We start from the raw sequence: 20,893 nt of genomic DNA, 5'->3' as shown, positions 1-20,893 counted from the left end.
CGAGGCCATGCTGTGAGCCGTCAGTCACCAAAACAATGTGCTGGTCTGGAGAGAACGCAGCTAAAGAAGGGGCTTTTCAACATTTGAAAAGCACTTTCACAGTCCGGGTTCCAGAAAGACCTTGAACCCCAAATAAACGATGGAATGTTGAAAAAAAAAACTGAGATTTCTCGAGGTTATACTGCAAGTCTGCAAACTGTAAAACATGAAACTAGAGTATGCAAATTTTTCTAGTGATTGGCTGTGGAGGAGCCCTTGACAACGATGTCATTCAGATAGTTAATACAATCTGAGACAGGAAAAATCAGTTACTCTAGAAATTGTTGTAAAATAGCAGGGGCTCTGGCCACACCAAAAGGAAGGTGCAAATATTGATAGAGACCAAAAGGTGTATTCAAAACCAGAACCCGCTGAGACTCTTCGTCCACAGGAACATGCAGATATGCTTCAGACAAATCAGTTTTAGAAAAGTGCTGGCCACCCAATATTTTTTCCAACAGTTCCTGCAGGCGTGGTAGAGGATATGTATTCACAATCAACTGTGCATTGATAGTAGTATTGCAGTCGCCACAGAGGCAAAGTTTCCCCAACAGCTATCAAACTACAACCAGCAGCAATGACCATTCACTAGCCGTAACAAGTTGCACCACCCCTAGAGACTGAAGTCTGTCTGAATCTACTTTCATTTGATCTTTCAGTGGTATAGGAATAGGACACAAACGACAAAAATGAGGAAAAGTGATGTACTTCAAAGAAATATGGCAGAAAAATTCGTGGCACGCTCTATACCTTCCGAAAATAAGTCTAAAAGCTCCTCACACAGTGTTTCCAGTTGAGAATATGGTACCTGATCGGTCACAAGGTGAGCTGCATCGGTGATAGAAAATACAAATGCCCGAAATGCGTCTGTCCCGAGCAAGTTCTCAACACTGAATTCAGCAACCACCAAAAATGTAATGGAACAAACCACTGACTTGTAAGAGACAGATGCCACAAATGTTTGTTCTAACTGACCAGCTTCCGTGTGGCTGGTGTTAATGGCAGAAAGCCTAAACTCACATAGGTTTGAGAATTCAATAATGCCACTGCAGCACCTGTGTCACCTTTAGCCAAAGCACTTGGCAAAAACACTTAACTCAATAAACAAATTGGGAGAAGTCACAAGCATTGGAGTCACACTGTTTGCATCCGTGTCCATATACTGAGAAACCTTTGGTTAACGACACACGGGAGTGATGTGGCCTTTCTTCTGGCAAGCCTTACAAGTAGCTGAGTGCTTAGGGCACGTCGAACATTCATGCTGGACAAAATGGAAAGGACAACACAGAAACAGAGAATGGTGATGCTGACGAGGTGGCAGTTGCAACTGCTTGGACCGGTGTTGGTCTGCTCGGCGCTGGACCTGCATATTTGCTGCTGTCGCTGCTGCTTCTTCATCCAAGCTGTCTGTTGTCCTAGTGGGCACGTCTTGTGGCACTACTGCCACATCACCTCATGCTTCAATTTGGTTGTCCACTGCCCAAGAAACTTCAAAAGATTGTGCTGTTTGCAAAACTTCTGGTGCACTTCCTTGTCTGGAGCTAAACAGATAATTGCATCATGCACCATAAAGTCTGCGTAAGGGTCTTATGGGTATAAGTAACGAATTGACACTTAGGGCTAAGACCACGAAGTTCAGCTGCCCAGGCCCTGTATGATTGGTTTGGTTTCTTGCTGCATCACTAGAATTCAACTCGCACTGCTATGACATGCATTTGTTTGCAGTGGTGTTTGAACAATAAACTGCACGTGATCAAGAGCTGCTGGTTCTGCTGCCAGTTCTTTTAAAGGGCAAGTTGACACAGTAATTGATACACCAAAGATGGATCCCCGAGAAGAATAAGACTGCACAAATTCGAGCCCCTTGTACTGAAAGCCAAAAAGTGCTGTGTAAGTCTTTTTTCGTAAGCTTCCCAATCCTCTGCTGAATCATCATATAGAGGAAAAGCGGGTGGATAGACCAGTGGAATGGCCCACTGTCTCTTAAAGGAAGCTGAGAAAGTGGTCACTAACGAAGTAAGCTGTTCAATCAGGGCCAGTAGCATCTCGTCCATAGTGACTAAACCTGAAGAAACCACACTTAAAGACTGCACACATGGAAACCATTTCAAACTTTCCACCAATCATGCAGTAACCGAGTAATACACAAAACTGACCCAAGTAATATGAAAATGCCTTTATTTGTAAATCTTTGAACGATAACAGAAATAAACTTCTCTGGACTCCACTGGTAGCAAGACAAAAAGAATCATACAGATGGTGCATTACAAGCGATACACAGAACAGCTGATGTGAGCAGTACAAACTAAAAGAACATAGCAAGGGTGAGTCAGCACTGCTCTGTGCATGTATAGGAATGAGTCGCCGGTTAAGACACGGAGAAGACTGTGCTGTATGCACACTTCCTACAGGTGGCCTGTAGTAGCCAGCACACACTGATACAGTTGGTGCTTGATTTAAGTACATATGCGTGGTGACACTACACTTGGAGCAATCACATTCACATCCACTGGTAGCATGATATAGCAAATTGTGTAAAAATACAAAATGTTCGGGGAGGAATATTGTTGTCAGTTAATACTGAATGAGCGTACAAAGATAGTGGCTAAAAGAATGTCATCAGCGTGTTATGCTCTTAGGGTTTATCATCAGTTTGTAATAGCACATGTCATGTGGTGACTGACTATTCCTATGTACACTGAGTTCTTAACTATAGGATTCTTTTCTGAGAATCAAAAGCACAAAACAGGAACACAGTTTTTTAAACTGCAGAAAACAGCTATGAGAATGATATAGATGTGGCAGTTGGACTAATTGTAAAGAGCTATTTAAAAAATTGGGCATTCTTACTACACCAGGAGAACATTTCTACCAATCTGTAGTGCATACCAGAGAAAACATTGCTAAATGTTTCAGTATCAGTTCTACACATAATCATGAAACAAGAGGCAGTTTGGACTTGCATTTACCAAGGAAAACAAACAAAAAACTCCAAACAGCATTTCCTGTCAGGGAATAAAATTCTGGGATAAATTTCCCAAGGAAATGAAAGGGTTATTGAAATGCATTTTTTCATAAAGGCAACTGAAATATTCTTCATGAGTAGCACATATTCCACAATTGAAGGTTACTTACAGGACTCAGCTTAGTGGTTAGTAATGAAAGGGGATGACTACAACATCCTTCGCATATCAGTACATGATCATCGTTAACTGCTTTTACAAGAAGGTTATGCATCAGGATGTAAAGTCCACGATAGAGAGAAAAAAAAAAAAAAACACTCCCTTCAGGCCACAAGTGGCCCATTGGGACCATCCGACTGCTGTTGCATCCTCAGATGAGGATGCGGATAGGAGGGGTGTGTGGTCAGCACAGCGCTCTCCCGGTCCATGATAGAAATGTCTTGTCATTCTCCTGAGTTCAACATCCCATCCATCATTGGGAGAGGCTGAACCAGTCTTGCCGGTAGACAGAGGAAAAGACAGGAAGGGTATGTACAGCCATGCAGTCAGTTTTCCAAACAAACCAGAGTTAGTGCAAGAGGCATAATACCATCTTCATGGTCAAGAAATCATTCACAGGTGTCCTCAGTGTGTGCAATGATGGAGAGCAAAACTATGTTTTATACTATAAATTATCTGAAGCAAAATATTGTAAAGCAAAGAACATTGTACAGTAGGGACAAACCAAATGAGGCAATGCAGCTGTTAAGATACTAACCTCATATTCGAAAGAATGAAATTAGCTTTTTATCGGCCTTTCTAATTTAAGTTTTTCTGCCGTTTTCCTAAATCACGTTTGGCAAATGCCAAGATGGTTCCTTTACAAATACCATGGTAAACCAAATTTCATATCCTCATAAAGCATTCTTATGTATTCTGTGTGTATCTACATTTTGAACTGTTGATTTCCGTTGTATTACAATGTTGTTGTTGTTGTTGTTGTTGTTGTCTTCAGTCCTGAGACTGGTTTGATGCAGCTCTCCATGCTACTCTATCCTGTGCAAGCTTCTTCATCTCCCAGTACTTACTGCAACCTACATCCTTCTGAATCTGCTTAGTGTATTCATCTCTTGGTCTCCCTCTACGATTTTTACCCTCCACACTGCCCTCCAATGCTAAATTTGTGATCCCTTGATGCCTCAGAACATGTCCTACCAACCGGTCTCTTCTTCTTGTCAAGTTGTGCCACAATCTCCTCTTCTCCCCAATTTTATTCAATACCTCCTCATTAGTTATGTGATCTACGCATCTAATCTTCAGCATTCTTCTGTAGCACCACATTTCAAAAGCTTCTATTCTCTTCGTGTCCAAACTATTTATCGTCCATGTTTCACTTCCATACATGGCTACACTCCATACAAATACTTTCAGAAACAACTTCCTGACTCTTAAGTCTATACTCGATGTAAACAAATTACTCTTCTTCAGAAATGCTTTCCTTGCCATTGCCAGTCTTCATTTTATATCCTCTCTACTTCGACCATCATCAGTTATTTTGCTCCCCAAATAGCAAAACTCCTTTACTACTTTAAGTGTCTCATTTCCTAATCTAATTCCCTCAGCATCACCCGACTTAATTCGACTACATTCCATTATCCTCGTTTTGCTTTTGTTGATGTTCATCTTATATCCTCCTTTCAAGACACTGTCCATTCGATTCAACAGCTCTTCCAAGTCCTTTGCTGTCTCTGACAGAATTACAATGTCATCGGCGAACCTCAACGTTTTTATTTCTTCTCCATGGACTTTAATACCTACTATGAATTTTTCTTTTGTTTCCTTTACTGCTTGCTCAATATACAGATTGAATAATATCGGGGAGAGGCTACAACCCTGTTTCACTCCCTTCCCAACCGCTGCTTCCCTTTCATGCCCCTCGACTCTTATAACTGCCATCTGGTTTCTGTACAAATTGTAAATAGGCTTTTGCTCCCTGTGTTTTACCCCTGCCACCTATAGAATTTGAAGGAGAGTATTCCAGTCAACATTGTCAAAAGTTTTCTCTAAGTCTACAAATGCTAGAAATGTAGGTTTGCCTTTCCTTCATCTATTTTCTAAGATAAGTCGTAGGGTCAGTATTGCCTCACATGTTCCAACATTTCTGCGGAATCCAAACTGATCTTCGCAGAGGTCGGCTTCTACCAGTGTTTCCATTCGTCTGTAAAGAATTCGCATTAGTATTTTACATTTGTGACTTATTAAACTGATAGTTCGGTAATTTTCACATCTGTCAACACCTGCTTTCTTTGGGATTGGAATTATTGTATTCTTCTTGAAGTCTGAGGGTATTTCACCTGTCTCATACATCTTGCTCACCAGATGGTAGAGTTTTGTCAGGACTGGCTCTCCCAAGGCCGTCAGTAGTTTTAATGGAATGTTGTCTACTCCCGGGTCCTTGTTCCGACTCAGGTCTTTCAGTGCACTGTCAAACTCTTCACGCATTATCGTATCTCCCATTTCATCTTCATCTACATCCTCTTCCATTTCCATAATATTGTCCTCAAGTACATCACCCTTGTATAGACACTCTATATACTCCTTCCACCTTTCTGCTTTCCCTTCTTTGCTTAGAACTGGGTTTCCATCTGAGCTCTTGATATTCATACAAGTGGTTCTCTTTTCTCCAAAGGTCCCTTTAATTTTCCTGTAGGCAGTATCTATCTTACCCCTAGTGAGATAAGCCTCTACATCCTTACATTTGCCCTGCTTAGCCATTTTGCACTTCCTATCTATCTCATTTTTGAGACGTTTGTATTCCTTTTTGCCTGCTTCATTTACTGCGTTTTTATATTTTCTCCTTTCATCAATTAAATTCAATATTTCTTCTGTTACCCAAGGATTTCTACTAGCCCTCGTCTTTTTACCTACTTGATCCTCTGCTGCCTTCACTACTTCATCCCTCAGAGCTACCCATTCTTCTTCTACTGTATTTCTTTCCCCCATTCCTGTCAATTGTTCCCTTATGCTCTCCTTGAAACTCTATACAACCTCTGGTTCTTTCAGTTTATCCAGGTCCCATCTCCTTAAATTCCCACCTTTTTGCAGTTCCTTCAGTTTTAATCTACAGTTCATAACCAATAGATTGTGGTCAGAGTCCACATCTGCCCCTGGAAATGTCTTACAATTTAAAACCTGGTTGCTAAATCTCTGTCTTACCATTGTATAATCTATCTGATACCTTCTAGTATCTCCAGGATTCTTCCATGTATACAACCTTCTTTTATGATTCTTGAACCAAGTGTTAGCTATGATTAAGTTTGCTCTGTGCAAAATTCTACCAGCTAATAAAAAAAAGTCCACAGGGGCCAGGTCTGGAGAGTATGTAGTATGAGGCAGCACAGTGATTTAGTTTTTTTGTGCAATAGTCACGCACCAACAGGGATGAATGTCTGGTTGCGTTATTTTGATGCAAGAGCCATGAATTGACTTGCCACATTCAGGCTGTTTCCTTCCCACATTTTCTCACAGGCAATGCAACACATCCCAGTACTACAAATAATCAACAGTCTGTCCCTGTGGTACAAATTTATGATTAGCTAATCCGTCAAAGTCAAAGAAAACTGTCAGCATGGCTTTGACATTTGTTCTGACCTAATGAGGTGTGTTTTTTTTTTTTTTTGCCCCACCTCATCAGTTGTGATTTTCTTAAGAAACATCTAATTTTCATTTGTGCGACCCAAAAGCTCTTCACAGATAGCAAGGCAAATGTCTTTCTGACCTCATCTTATGAGCTGTGGGACAAACTTGCCAGCAACACGATGCATTCGAAGATTAGTGTCAGAATTTGATGATGTGATCCAACTGAAATGTTACGTTCTTCTGCAATCTCTAAGGCAGTCGGTCTTTTACTGGTTTACACAATTTCATTGACCTTTCTGACATGAATGTCATTAGTAGACATCAAAGGGCATCCTGAACGAGGGTCACCTTTAACTTCTGTCTGGCCATTTTTAAGCAGTGTGAACCATTCGTAACTTCGAGTACGGCTTAAGCACTCATCACCATAGACTTCCTGCATCATGTGATGTGTATCTCTAAAAGTTTTCTTGAGTTTCACGCAAAATGTAATGCAGATGCGTTGCTCCTCTAACTTTGCAATCTTGAAATTTGTAAGCAGTGTGACACAACGTTCTGCTCAATATAGCATTGAACAATAACTAGCAGACATATAACAATGAAACTTCTGGCAATTACACATTAAACACAGGCATGTGCAGGGATGCCAGCCACATTTTTTCCAACACACCATCGGCGCAAAATTGCAAGTGTTCCGGAATATTTTAACAGATCTTGTATAATGCATAAAAATTGTTAACTGATTTGCAAATAACAGTGTTCTAAACATACACAAGCTTTATTAATCAAAGCTAAGGGAACTGAGGTGATGTATTCCATCACACCATTCTGGTATGCTCATCTGTTCAACATCATGAGCAATTATTTCTAATAACTGTTACATAGGACTCACTGAAACATTTTTGTGGCTATTCCAGAACTTCTTTCATATTTTGTAAAATGCATGCTGATTTGTGATTTAAATTACACTGTCTTAGAAATTTAATGTCGAACTACCTTTTTAAGTCTCTTTTCTGTGGCACTACCAGTTATTTTTCCAAAAGTTAATCTCTCATTGCAGTTGCTAGTCTGTTTTCAAATCTTTCAGTATTTCCTTTGTACTGGGTTCTGCCTTCTCATTTTTTTCAATCATGTTTTTCCATAAGATCATTTTTCCTCTACATTACACACAGTTCCTATCGAAATTTCCACTTTTACTATTCCTGTTGATTATCATTTAGTCTTATTCATTCATTGGTATACTTTTCTTTGTTTAATTTGTATCATTTACCTCAATATTTATGCTAATTTATAATTCTCTCTTTTGCGTTCCCTTACGCACCATTTTATCTCTAAATCCTTACTATCTGGTGACTGATTCCGAATTTGATTGTCAACATAAAAGTGGACACTAAAAGACTGTCAGATGCTGGCAATATGTTATTTCCTTTCAGATGCAAGTGACTGGCGGTCCCGATTGGAACAGATGCGAAAACATCGTACAGGAATGGAGGATGCTCTCATAAGTGCGCAGACACAGCTGAGTCGTTTGCATACTGATGTGGAACACACACTGGACAAAGTGGCAAGCCGTGAGCGCTATTTGAATGCTCAGCTTGAGCCTCTGCTTGTTCAGTATCGTGCTCTTAAGGTATTGTTACTCCAATACATTGCATTGAGCTTATATCTCTTTTCATGTGTTTTAATACAACCTTGCTGTTTGCAGTTTTTGAAAAAAGTGGCCAGCTTCCTTAAGATTCTTTCCTTGGTTATCATCTATAACAACAATGCCTTCCAAGTAGCTGACAAACAATGGTACTGGGTAATCCATTCCTTTAAATATTGTTTATAGCAGCACTGGTGCTAGCAATTCCTAAGGGTAACCTTTTGTATCTGTAGGGGCTAAATTGGGTGTTCACCAGAGCTGCCTTTTGTGGTTCTTGATTCAAGAGAATTTGAAGACATGAATATGCAAAGTCTGTTTTGCAAGAAACCCTGACTACCAGATAGCTTGCTTAAAAGCTTCTGAGAACTTGGAATAAGATAGACATTCATGGCTAGTTAAGCCTTTATCATTGCATTAAAATTCCCTCAGATGTAGAAAGGTTTTTATGGAGGTAGGGGATGGGACAGCTAGATGCGTCATCCATTGGTCAGAAAGTGCTAGTTTCAGGTAGCCACTTGAGCTTAACTGTGAGTGCGCCCCCTGTATTGTGAACAATACAGTTTGTAGGCAGAAAAAATGTTGAAACAGCTGATGGTTTCAGAGTTAAACTGAGCCCAGTACCCTGTTGCACAGACCAGTTCCAGGACAAATGTGGGGCCAAATTTTACACACGTCATACCCATTAATTAAAGAGGAGGACAATCTGAAAATCATTTCATTGCACCCATAATGAAGAACCAAAATGTATGAAGGCCTCCAATTCAAAAATATTTTTACATCTGGATGATCTAGTATCAATAAATTTGGTCATCACGAGATGTGCTTGCATCTGATGTCCTGTTTAACAGGATCTGTTGATTCCCATATTCTAACATCTTCTCCAAGGATAGTGACAAATCAGGAGAACCCCAACATTGTAGATAACACCTTAGTTATAGTGTTCTATGTGGCATTATTGGCTTGAAAATATAGAATTGGCATACATAATTATAATTGGATTTAAAAGCAAACAAGACAACTCTCTGTGTTTTTTAGTTGAGGCAGTCTATTCTTATTAACATTCAAACATTCCAGACACATTCCCAGTGTCTGAGATCAACAACAGCTGTATTGATAAAAGAGAGCAAGAATCCTTGTCATCCACAAGTTTCTGGACACTGTGGGCAGTTAAATTATTGATGTAATGTGTTGTGACTTGGCAAGACAGCCAAGCCACTATGATTGGTAGCCGAAAGGCACGCGTTAAGCTCACGCAGGCTGGCGTGAGGTCTGGAACAGTTAAGGGAATTGAGTCTAGTAAATATAAGTACGTAACTTCTGGAATACTTAACTTTAATTCATAATTGGTGAACATCGGTCTGACGGTACATGCATCACAAGATAAATAGCAAATGATAATGGCGCCTTGCTAGGTCGTAGCAAATGGCGTAGCTGAAGGCTATGCTAACTATCGTCTCGGCAAATGAGAGCGTAATTCTCAGTGAACCTTTCCTAGCAACGTCGGCTGTACAACTGGGGCGAGTGCTAGGATGTCTCTCTAGACCTGCCGTGTGGCGGCGCTCGGTCTGCAATCACTGATAGTGGCGACACGCAGGTCCGACGTATACTAACAGACCGCGGCCGATTTAAAGGCTACCACCTAGCAAGTGTGGTGTCTAGCGGTGACACCACATTCCTCCCCCGCAAATCGGCGAACAGTTGTGTTATAAGGCTTCTGCCCGCCGTGGGGAGGACCCCATGTTGACGTATGCAATGAGGTGGGGAGCCTAACAACAGGCGAGGCTGTGCCACCCGCACCCTGCCATTCGGTCCGAGGGGAGCTAGGAAACGCCTGAAAACCTAGTCCAGGGTGCACGCCAACATGCAGTGTACGCGCCCGTAGAGATACAGGAGGGGCCTCAAGGGTCGACCTCCATCGAGTCGGGGCACCCGACGGGCGAAGACGCCATGTGGTCCGGAGCGGGCAAGAAGTCCATGGCGGAGGACAACGGGTCACAGGAAGCGATCGGCGGCGTGTGACCCAGGGAGGCGTCTGGCGGTTGCAGCGACGCGTCCACTGTGGGCGTCGCCCGCGGGAGAACAGGCGGCGGCGGCAGCGGCGCGTCGCCATGGGGCAAAATGGAAGGCAGCGTCGGTAACACCTGGGGCTGAGGCGAGCCAGTAGATGGGTCCCCAGGGCGCTGACCGGACGGCACCGTTGCTGAAGGCAGACGGGGAGCGGCAGATCCCGTGCGACGACAGAGGCGCAGCTGATTGAGATGCCGACGCACCTCACCAGAGGCCCCCAAAACCAGATACATCGCGCGGCCGAGGCAGCGAAGAATGCGCCCTGCGAGCCAACGCCGTGAACCTCGATAGTTGCGGTAGTAGACAAGATCGCCTGGGGCAAAAGCAGGTGTCTGCCGCTGCACAGGAACCTGATGCGGCGGATGTAGCAAAGACATCAAGGTGCGATGAGGGCGACCGTGAAGCAACGCAGCCAGCGAGCAACCATCACGGGGCTGAGAGCGATACGAAGACAAAAAGAGCAATAACGCGTCCTCCTGAGAATGCGACTCTTTCAACTTCAACATCTGTGACTTGAAAGTCCGGACCAAACGTTCAGCGGCACCGTTTGACTGTGGCGAAAACGGCGCGGACATCAGATGTTGAATACCATTGGCCTTGCAGAATGACTGAAATTCTGCGGACATGAATTGTGGGCCATTGTCGGAAACAATAGTCTGCGGAAGACCTTCAATGCAAAAGATAGCGGATAACGCTTGGATGGTGGCAGAAGACGTCGTGGAAGACATCCGGACAACAAAAGGAAAATCACTGAAGGAATCGACCAGAACCAACCATTGAGCATTCCAGAATGGACCAGCAAAATCGACGTGTAAGCGTTGCCAAGGGGAAGTGGCTTTTTGGCCATGCAAAGAATTTCCGCGGCGGTGCTGATTGTTGTTCGGCACACACCATGCAAGAAGAGCACATATTCGTAATCGCAGCATCGATTCCGAACCAAGTACAGTGCTGACGAGCAAGTTGTTTCGTTCTCACTATACCCCAATGTCCTAGGTGGAGAAGCCGTAAGACAGAGGACTGTAACGAACATGGGACCACGACCCTGGACTGATCATTATCAGAATGCAACAGCAAAACACCACGTCGTACAAAAAGTCTCTCCTGGTGAGCAAAAAATCGGCGAACCAATGGATCCGCGATCCATGACTGTGACAAGGGCCATTGCGTAGCAACAAAACGCAGAACGGTAGCAAGGACAGCGTCGGCAGCTGTGGCTGTAGCTACACGACGAAAATCAATTGGAAACGATTCAACCACGTCATCGGTTTCCGAATCAATGAACATGCAAGCAAGTTTGGAGGAATCGAATGCTCTATCCTCAGCAACAGGCAAACGGGACAACGCACCGGCGTTTCCGTGCTTAGCAGTGGACCGATACAAGATATCGTAGCGGTACTGCGAGAGGAAAATAGACCAGCGAATGAATTTCTGCACTGCACGTGGAGGTACAGGCTTGGTCGGATGAAAAAGAGATGTCAAAGGTTTGTGTGTCTGTGATGATGGTAAAGTGACGACCATACAAGAAATCATGAAACTTTGTAACACCAAAGACGAGAGCCAATGCTTCTTTCTCAATCTGTGAATAATGTCTTTGCACAGACGAGAGCAATTTGGACGCAAAGGCAATTGGGCGATCGTGCGAACCATCTTTGTGCGCAAGCACAGCACCGATCCCGAAATCCAATGCATCCACCATCAACAAAAGGGGCTTCCGGGGATCGAATGGCGTAAGGCAAGTATTGGAAAGCAACGTCGATTTCAACTGGTGAAAGGCGCGTTCGCATTCCGTCGTCCAGACGAACGGAACACCTTTATGGCGTAAGCGATGAAGCGGAGCTGAAATGGAAGAGCCGTGGCGCACATAGCGATGATAGTAATTTATTTTACCCAGCACACTCTGTAGTTGCTTCAAATTCTGCGGCGAAGGCAAGTCTTGTATGGCACGGAGGTGCTCTGGACTGGGATGTATGCCTTGGGCATTGAGTACATGTCCCAGATGTGGCAAATCACGAGCAAAAAAAACACATTTGTCCTTCCGCAAGCGAAGAGCATTTTGTCGCAAGACCTGAAATAATGTTCTAAGATTGGCTAAATGTTCTTCTGTCTTCCCGGAGATCACAATATCATCCAGATAGTTTGCTGCAGTAGGGACCGACAGACAAACAGTTTGTAGATATTGCTGAAACAATGCAGGGGCGGATGCACACCCGAATGGCAGTCGTTTGAATCGGTACAAACCAAGATGCGTGTTAACCACCAAAACCCGCTGGGATTCTTCGTCCACAGGTATTTGCAAGTACGCATCTGCTAGGTCCAACTTCGAAAAATATTTACCCGGGCACAGTTTGTCAAAAAGATCTTCCGGGTGGGGTAATGGAAAAGTTGCAGTCACTAGTTGTGGATTCACTGTTGCCTTGAAGTCCACACAAAGTCTCAATTTTCCAGAAGGTTTTTGCAAAATTACTAAGGGTGATGCCCAGACAGAAGCCTGTACACGTTCAATCACACCTTGTGATTCCAAATCGTGTAACGTTTTTGCGACCTCATCACGCAATGCGTGGGGAACATTGCGCGCTCTGAAAAATTTTGGTTGCGCGTTGACTTTCAGTTCCAAGTGTGCTTTATAGTTCTTAGCGCAACCAAGGCCCGGTGCAAAAATGTCTGCAAATTCTTCACATAGACGAGAAACACTGGCTGAAGGCACAGTCTGGTTCACTGATAGGACCTGATTTACTATAGACAAGTTAAACAACTGAAATAAATCTAAACCAAACAAGTTCACTGCAGAAGCAGAACGAAGTACGTAAAATGACACAAGTTTTGTTTGTCCCTTGTATGTTGCAAGAAGGCTGCACTGTCCTAACACAGGGATCGCTTGTCCGGAATAACTAGTTAGCTTAACATTTGCGGCACGCAACGGAGGTGTGCCCAGCTGTTTGTACGTGTCGTGATTGAGTAGTGAAACTGCAGCTCCGGTATCGAGCTGGAACGATATCACTTCGCCGTTGATGTCCAAAGCAACAAAAAATTTATTGTCCTGTTGACGACAAGAGCGACTGTCTCGTGCAACGTGAACGGACACTGGTACAGAATCACTTGTGACTTGACGGGTTTTCCGGCGATGTCGACGCACACTATTTGTGGGACGAACACAGTCACTGTTAGAGAGAGTGGCACTGGGCAGAGTGAAATGAACTACATGAATTTCCATGGGCGAAGTGTCGCGAGCCTGAGTATCCTTGGTTCGATTCCGATTCCGGCGCGAAGCAAAGGGCCTGGAATGGTTGTGAGTGTCCGATCGGAGCTTTTTCTGGCAAACACTTTGAACATGTCCTTTTTTATTACAGAAAAAGCAAATAGCCTGGCGTGACGGGCAATTCTCACGCGAATGTCTAGTAGCACACCGCGGGCATGATTTCACTGCATTTGCATGCTGGCGCGGGACACAAGGCTGAGAGCCAGGCGGCTTTCGCGCAGCCGGGCGCGAGGACTGTTTACTGTTCCGTGCAGCTCGCCCGGCGGGCCGGTTAACCTGACACACAGGTGGAGAAGTTTCAAATGATTCCTGAGCAAAGTCAAGTGTGTCCTGCCGATCCAATATGTCCATCACTTGTTGAAGGGAGGGATTGACTAGTTTCAAAATCTGTTCCCGTATACGAACATCAGAAACGTTCTGTGCAATTGCATCACGCACTATAGTATCTTAATAAGGGAGTCCACATTGACACTCAAAAGCACAATCCCTAGTAAGGCCTGCAAGGTTGCAACCCACTCCCGATTAGTCTGACCGGCCATACGTTTTGTACGAAAGAAGGTATACCTTTTCGCAACTACATTGACCGATTCTTGGAAATATGCATCTAATGCGGGCAAAATTTCTTCGTAGGGCAGAGTTGCTACGTCGCGTCGGGGAAAGAATTTGACTATCACACGGTACGTAGACAGTCCGACGCAAGAAAGGAGAAAAGGCTGCCACTCATTACCTTGAATTCTGTAGGCGGCGAGATGGAATCCAAATTGGCGCGACCACTCCGCCCAGCTTTCCAGTGCCCCATCAAAAGGACGAAAAGGTGGTGCAACTGCGTGTTGTGGCTGCGGTAGCGGTGGAGTGGCGGCTCCCGCATCGTTTTGCATGGCACGTTGACCCTGGACGAGCTGTCCAAGGGCATCCAGTAACTGGGTGTCTACGACCCGGGACAACCGGGAGATCCGGGAAAAACCCGGGATTTTTTTCATCCGGGAGAAAACCGGGAAAAACCTGGGATATTTTTAGAATTCCGGGAATTTTTCATTGTTTTAGTTTTCAGTTAAATTTTTGTAATTTTGACTAGTAAGAACCGACACACTAACAAAGGATATTACTGTATCCCGCTACTGCAGAATAATACTTCACCAGTAAAACATAAACGAGAGAAAAAAAACGAAAATAACTTAAATTGCAAAGGAAATGCGCCATATACGACGACGACACAAGTGCTCATGCAAGCGTCTGCTGATTGAAAATGTGTCAAAGGCTTTAGGAAGACTATGCATTGCTTCATAACAACAAATTGCCTCCAATGAGCGTGAAGTCGCAACTGTTTACATTCGATTTGTTTTAGCAGTTAACGCGCGGGCTCATGCACATGCGCAGTAGAGTCACGTTTGAGTAGTAGATTCTCCCGCTTCTGTCAACAGGAATGTGGCTGTTGGCTCTCTGTTGGTTTTTGAACACATTTTAAGTTGATTTCTGAATGAATCATAAGCTAACTTTTGAATGCATGCATAGTGTACATGATGTCTCTGTCAGGAGAATCTTCGTCGCATCTAGAAATAAACTTTCCACAGACAAAAGGGGACGGGGCTATACGAGCTGAGTGGAGTAAAGCCGAATGGATGAATGGCAATCACTGTCTGATTATGTGGCTGACTGGGTGTGCGAATGATCAGCGTTGTTATAATTACTAGCGAAATCCATAGATTCATACTATCAGAATGGAAATAAACGACTGACAGGAATAACAGGTGAGAAAGATTATGTATTATCTTCTCGGTGTGTCCAAGAAAATGAAGTTTTGACGGAAAATGTTTGGCCAGATCGCTACACTAGTAAGGACCAGTAGTACAGTCCCCGGCTACCAGCCGCTTAAGTTCTATTATGGAAGTAACATGGAAAACGTGTTTTACGAACACGTAACAACGCCTAACTGGAGAATAATTGTGGGAGAACTAAACCAGTGATTCTGGCAGGGTTAGTGAAGTTAATCGGCGAACAAATTTTGACAGTGGCAGCAATAGCTACAGAATTGGTGATGACAGGATTGTTTGTTAGAACGAGGACGGAGAAGAAACGAGGACATCACACAAATTATGGAAGAATAAGACGATTCCAAATTTATATAAAAATTTCGTAATACTAGTTTTCAATCTCATGCTAGAGAAGCTGGTGCATATGAATGAAACGTGAAACTATTTCCTAACATAAAGCTTTTTGCTTGTAGTAGGCCTAATAGGCATTTGATATTGATAATTATTGGATTATATTCTGTCGTGTTATAAAAATGACCATTTGTGCCAAAACAGTCTCGTTTATTTGATGTGTTATAAAATTGCTGCCGTATTAGAAAGGCCTATTTTGTTTTATCTAGCAGACAGTGACAAAATAAACGTAATCGGATCGAGAAACCACATCAGTCTTGGGTATTATTTGTATTAACAGCTTTTTCAGTATTAGATAACTACATTTCGATTTTCCATGTAGCAAAACATTTGACATGGACTCGCATTCGGGAGGACGACGGTTCAATCCCACGTCCAGCCACCTGATTTAGGTTTTCCGTGATCTCCCTAAATCACTCCAGGCAAATGCCAGGATGGTTCCTCTGAAAGGGCACGGCCGACTTCCTTCCCCATCCTTCCCTAATCCGATGAGACGGATGACCACGCTATCTAGTCTCCTTCCCCAAACAACCAACCAACCAACCAACGTTTGACAAACTTTGATGAGGTAAAAGATTCTTTCACAGAAAGGAAAACACGCCATGTAAAGATGTAGCAAGATTAGAGAGAAAAAAATGCTAGGAGCTAAGGTTTGAAGAAATGTGTAATTTCTTGCTTGTCTCTTGTCAGTACTGGTTTTATATATCCTATATTTAATTTTATGTCACACAAAACAGCAAGTTATTAACTAATGGGCAATGAAGAGTTCAGATTTTCCGAAGAGTTCTTGTTCTCTCGATTACAAATAATCCCATCCGCTATTAATTGCGAAATTTTTTTTTAAGAGAGGCAGGCTGCCAAACCGGCTGACTGGGAGCAGGAGAGGCACCACAGGACATTTCAATTTCCACTCTCCTGAATATAGTTTGGACGTGCAGTAGAAAAATGCTTTATGAAGAGGCATGGAACTGCACTTGGACATACTTAAGACCAAATAATATGTCTTACATTTCCTCGAATACATACGTTTTATGTTTCAGACTTTTCAGAAAGATGTGCGCTACAAGATGAACATATTTTGAAAATTCGATTTTTTTTAGTATTGACCCGGTTCGCAAATGTCGTAGATCCGGGGCTGATGCGCAGAGCAATCTGAGCTATAGTGGGTAGTCTCCAAGTGAACCGTGTTTACGTTCAGTGATTTTGCTGTTTCCCCTTCGTTTACTCTCACGTCAATTGAAAACAAAACGGATATCCGTGGCCGGGAGCTATCAAGTGAATTAAAACACATTCACATAATTACTAAAGGCTGAAATATGTCATTAGTTTCAGATTTTATTTTATTTCCACCTTTCTGACAGTCAAGCATTAATCGCCTTGCGGAACAATGAAGTTATTTTTGTCTGTTTGCTAAAGAAATTTGACTTTTGCTAATGTTTTCCGCAGAGGCAGTCAATGTATTTGAAATGAAATGTTTAATTCCACAGTACTGGGTAGTTTCAACTGTTTGCTGCATTTCAAGTGCACATTTTCATTTTCTAGCACGTATGGCATTATGCCATAATAAAGAACCAAACATGATATAATACAGTACTGGTGCTCCAAAAAAATTTACATCCTGAAAACCACACTTAAAAGCTTAATATCAGGTCGTGGTCTACGGTACTTCATTGGGAATCTGGACATACGAGTGTGCCTTTAAGTATGCACTTTAAATGTGCACATTTTAATATGGTTCACGAAATTCTGATGCTCTTGCAGTATCATCTTTCATTGATGATCTTTTACACGTACGTACATACGGGCTTCCTACGTCATGATACCTACCCAAGCGCGGTGTCGCCTGTTACCTGAGCTCTCCGGCAACTGCTGAAACGAACCTATTTGTTACAGGTCGCGGGAAAATATTATGATTGGTGGTTTGAAAAGCGTTACTTTCAAAGTAAATATCCTTTTACGTAAGTTGAACTACGTACAAGAATGGACCGTGAACTTATTAAATCACAAAGCGTTTGACTCTCATTTAAAAATCAGGTGTCTGATGACGAGCCATTTAGAAGCATTTCGAACCCTTGAACCCTGAAGATCTGACATTTATGTCATTATTAAAAATTTTACAGGCACATTTGTATGATATCTCTTAAAGTGTAACACGCACAAAAAAGATCAAGAGTATAAGTGAAAGCTTAGCTTCTCTTGCAGCTTGAGACCAATATTTTATGTGAAAGCTTTGCTTTTCTTGTAACAACACTATGTATATTAATTTAAACTATTAACTTTCCCTGTTTGGCGCGCTACTTAACACTGATGTTGCTATTGGCTGACTACATCACATGTCCTATGCTCTGAATATCCTCTGTCATCGGCTGGCGAGATCACGTGACATGAGTTACGAACGGCTTACAAAAGCGCATTGAAATCTCGGTTTCAATGGTTCGGAAAGTAACATGCGGTGTTTGGTGGATTTCCAATGTATGTTTTCGTAATACGAAAATACGCAGCGTACATGTTGCTGCACATCAAGGTATTTCCAAAACGTGTCTTTTTCTCTGAGTTTCGTTTTCTAAAGTGCCGGGAAATTGTACGCTCGTGTACAAAACCATAACCATTCAAAGGAGTGATAGGGGAAAATATACTGTCATCCAGGAAAAGTGTGTTTTTAACCGGGAAATCCGGGAAAAATCCGGGAATTTTTTTTCCTTGTCCACGTAGACACCCTGAGTAAGGCCTGCGTCTGCTGATTCTGCAAGTGATAAAATTCGGACAGTACTTCTGGTGATTGTGGCGAAGCCATGACACAAGTAAATCGGGAAAATCAATACGATCGCAAAATCCTCGTCGCCAATTTGTTGTGACTTGGCAAGACAGCCAAGCCACTATGATTGGTAGCCGAAAGGCACGCGTTAAGCTCACACTGGCTGGCGTGAGGTCTGGAACAGTTAAGGGAATTGAGTCTAGTAAATATAAGTACGTAACTTCTGGAATACTTAACTTTAATTCATAATTGTTTAACATCGGTCTGACGGTACATGCATCACAAGATAAATAGCAAATGATAATGGCGCCTTGCTAGGTCGTAGCAAATGACGTAGCTGAAGGCTATGCTAACTATCGTCTCGGCAAATGAGAGCGTAATTTGTCAGTGAACTATCTCTAGCAAAGTCGACTGTACAACTGGGGCGAGTGCTAGGACGTCTCTCTAGACCTGCCGTGTGGTGGCGCTCGGTCTGCAATCACTGATAGTGGCGACACGCAGGTCCGACGTATACTAACGGACTGCGGCCGATTTAAAGGCTACCACCTAGCAAGTGTGGTGTCTGGCGGTGACACCACATAATGTATCTTTGCACTGCAGAGTTTACCGCTGTAGCTGAGTTGTCAGTGTGCCTGACTGCCATGCAGAGGTCATGGGTCATGTGGTTAGATGGCTTTTTGGCTGGTAGACATTTGGAAGAGGTGTAATAAATTCTGAAGCTATGTTTTGGCCAGGGTCACTTCTTTCAATGCTAGTATGTGCTGGCTTGCAGGCTGTGAGACTTTAAATGATTTAATGATATGTAACACATCTTTCAATGTGGATCCCAGAAGTATCAGTGTCTCACAATGGGCTAACTCATCTGGCTAGAAGTAAAGTACTACAGCACACTTGAGTGATTCGACGTATGATTTGTGTTTGTGTATGTTGGATTATCAAAAGCTAATATTATAATTTTGACTAAGACCGTGGAGATGAGCAGCTCATGGTGTATGGGTTATATCTGGTATTTTTTGGTATTGATGAAATTTCAGATCAGCCTGTTGTGTGGCCTTCTTCTTCTTCTTAACCCGTCCACCATTACACATGCACACTTTTTTTTGTGATACCCATAACTGATTACATAATTCCTCAAATAGCAAGTTAACAGGATCTGCCAATAATGCAAAGGCATGCAACGAGTTGAATAGTTTGAGTTTACCTTGTATGCAGTGAAATGTTGATACCAGCAGCAAAGATATTCACACCAGTTCTCTTTTGTGTCATTATATGATGGTTGTGGTGGTCATGGTGGTGGTGGCATGACACAGCTGTATCTGCTGTTGCAGTAAGTCTCTTAGGTTGTTGTTGGGAGAACTACTTCTGTTACTGCAGTAACATGGGCTGCAGCTGTTGTTGTTGGTGCCCCAATTGTTTTAATGGATTGTATTCTGTATCTTTAATTTTTTTCTCTCGAGTATTTCTTTTACCTAGTTGGCACTTTTCTACCTGAGCTAGTGATTCCCTCTGCATTCACTGTAATAGTACTGGATGTTTAAGGTAATTGTTGTGTATTGTTCCATCATTGTTCCACATTCGTAATTAGATTACATGTTTCAATCATCCTTAATCATCTACGTATCTAAAACTACGCAAAACTAAATATGTACATCTAATATTTTACGATGAGTAGAAAAGAAAAGCATTGCACATAAACATGGAATTTACCTAAATAGTAACCCATCTTGTCTACTCAGAAGCACATATCAGAGTACTGTGTTTTGCAACTACAGTCAATGCTTTAAATAGGCATATGTTGGAAGCGGGTGGGGGGGGAGGGGGGGGGGAAGTTGGGCTGATACGGGTAGTGGAAAGGAAGCAGGGAGGCTATGGTGGAGAAGTTACAAGTTTAGCAAGAAAGAGCATGCTAAAATTATAGACTGTATAATTATGTAAAAATTCTCATTGAAGGGCCAATACTGTAAAACAATAGGTATGTAAAATGTAAAGGATGTAAAATAGCGAAATTATAAAATGGAGCATGGGGGAACTGAGGGCAGGCAAAGTAGGTTGGGGGGGGGGGGGGTTAGTTGCAGGGATGCTATGGGCTTAACAAGAGAGGGTCTTATACTAAAATTGCAAAAAATCAATAATGAAAAAAATCTCCTGTTAAGATACCAGAGTGGATGTGTAAAAATGTAAAATGAGGATAAAATAGTAGATTATAAAAGTGGAAATAAAGTAGTGAAAACTGAATTAGTACCTGCAGACATTCAAAGTGTGAAACTCTGAAAGTTTAAAGTCATAAATTCTTACTCTGAAAGTGTAAAAATAAAATTCTATAATTTTTTCATTAAAAAATTAAAATCATTGTCCTAGAACAATGGATGTATAAATAGTCAAAGAAAAAAT

The 20,893-nt window shown here is 42.5% G+C and overlaps 1 protein-coding gene across 3 annotated transcripts in view; it reads left to right on the top strand.

Moving 5' to 3' along the window:
• The window catches only part of LOC126195262 (intraflagellar transport protein 57 homolog), a 177,223-nt gene that overhangs the window by 135,120 nt on the left and 21,210 nt on the right, over positions 1–20,893 (top strand). For all 3 annotated transcript variants that reach the window (XM_049933787.1, XM_049933788.1, XM_049933789.1), the window contains exon 7: positions 8,051–8,247. In XM_049933787.1, coding sequence (XP_049789744.1) covers positions 8,051–8,247 — 197 coding nt within the window. The remainder of the gene's footprint in view (positions 1–8,050; positions 8,248–20,893) is intronic.

The sequence above is a fragment of the Schistocerca nitens genome, chromosome 7 (assembly GCF_023898315.1).
Source record: "Schistocerca nitens isolate TAMUIC-IGC-003100 chromosome 7, iqSchNite1.1, whole genome shotgun sequence".
Taxonomy (NCBI): Eukaryota; Metazoa; Arthropoda; class Insecta; order Orthoptera; family Acrididae; genus Schistocerca; species Schistocerca nitens.
This window is presented reverse-complemented; position numbering and strand designations above follow the sequence as displayed.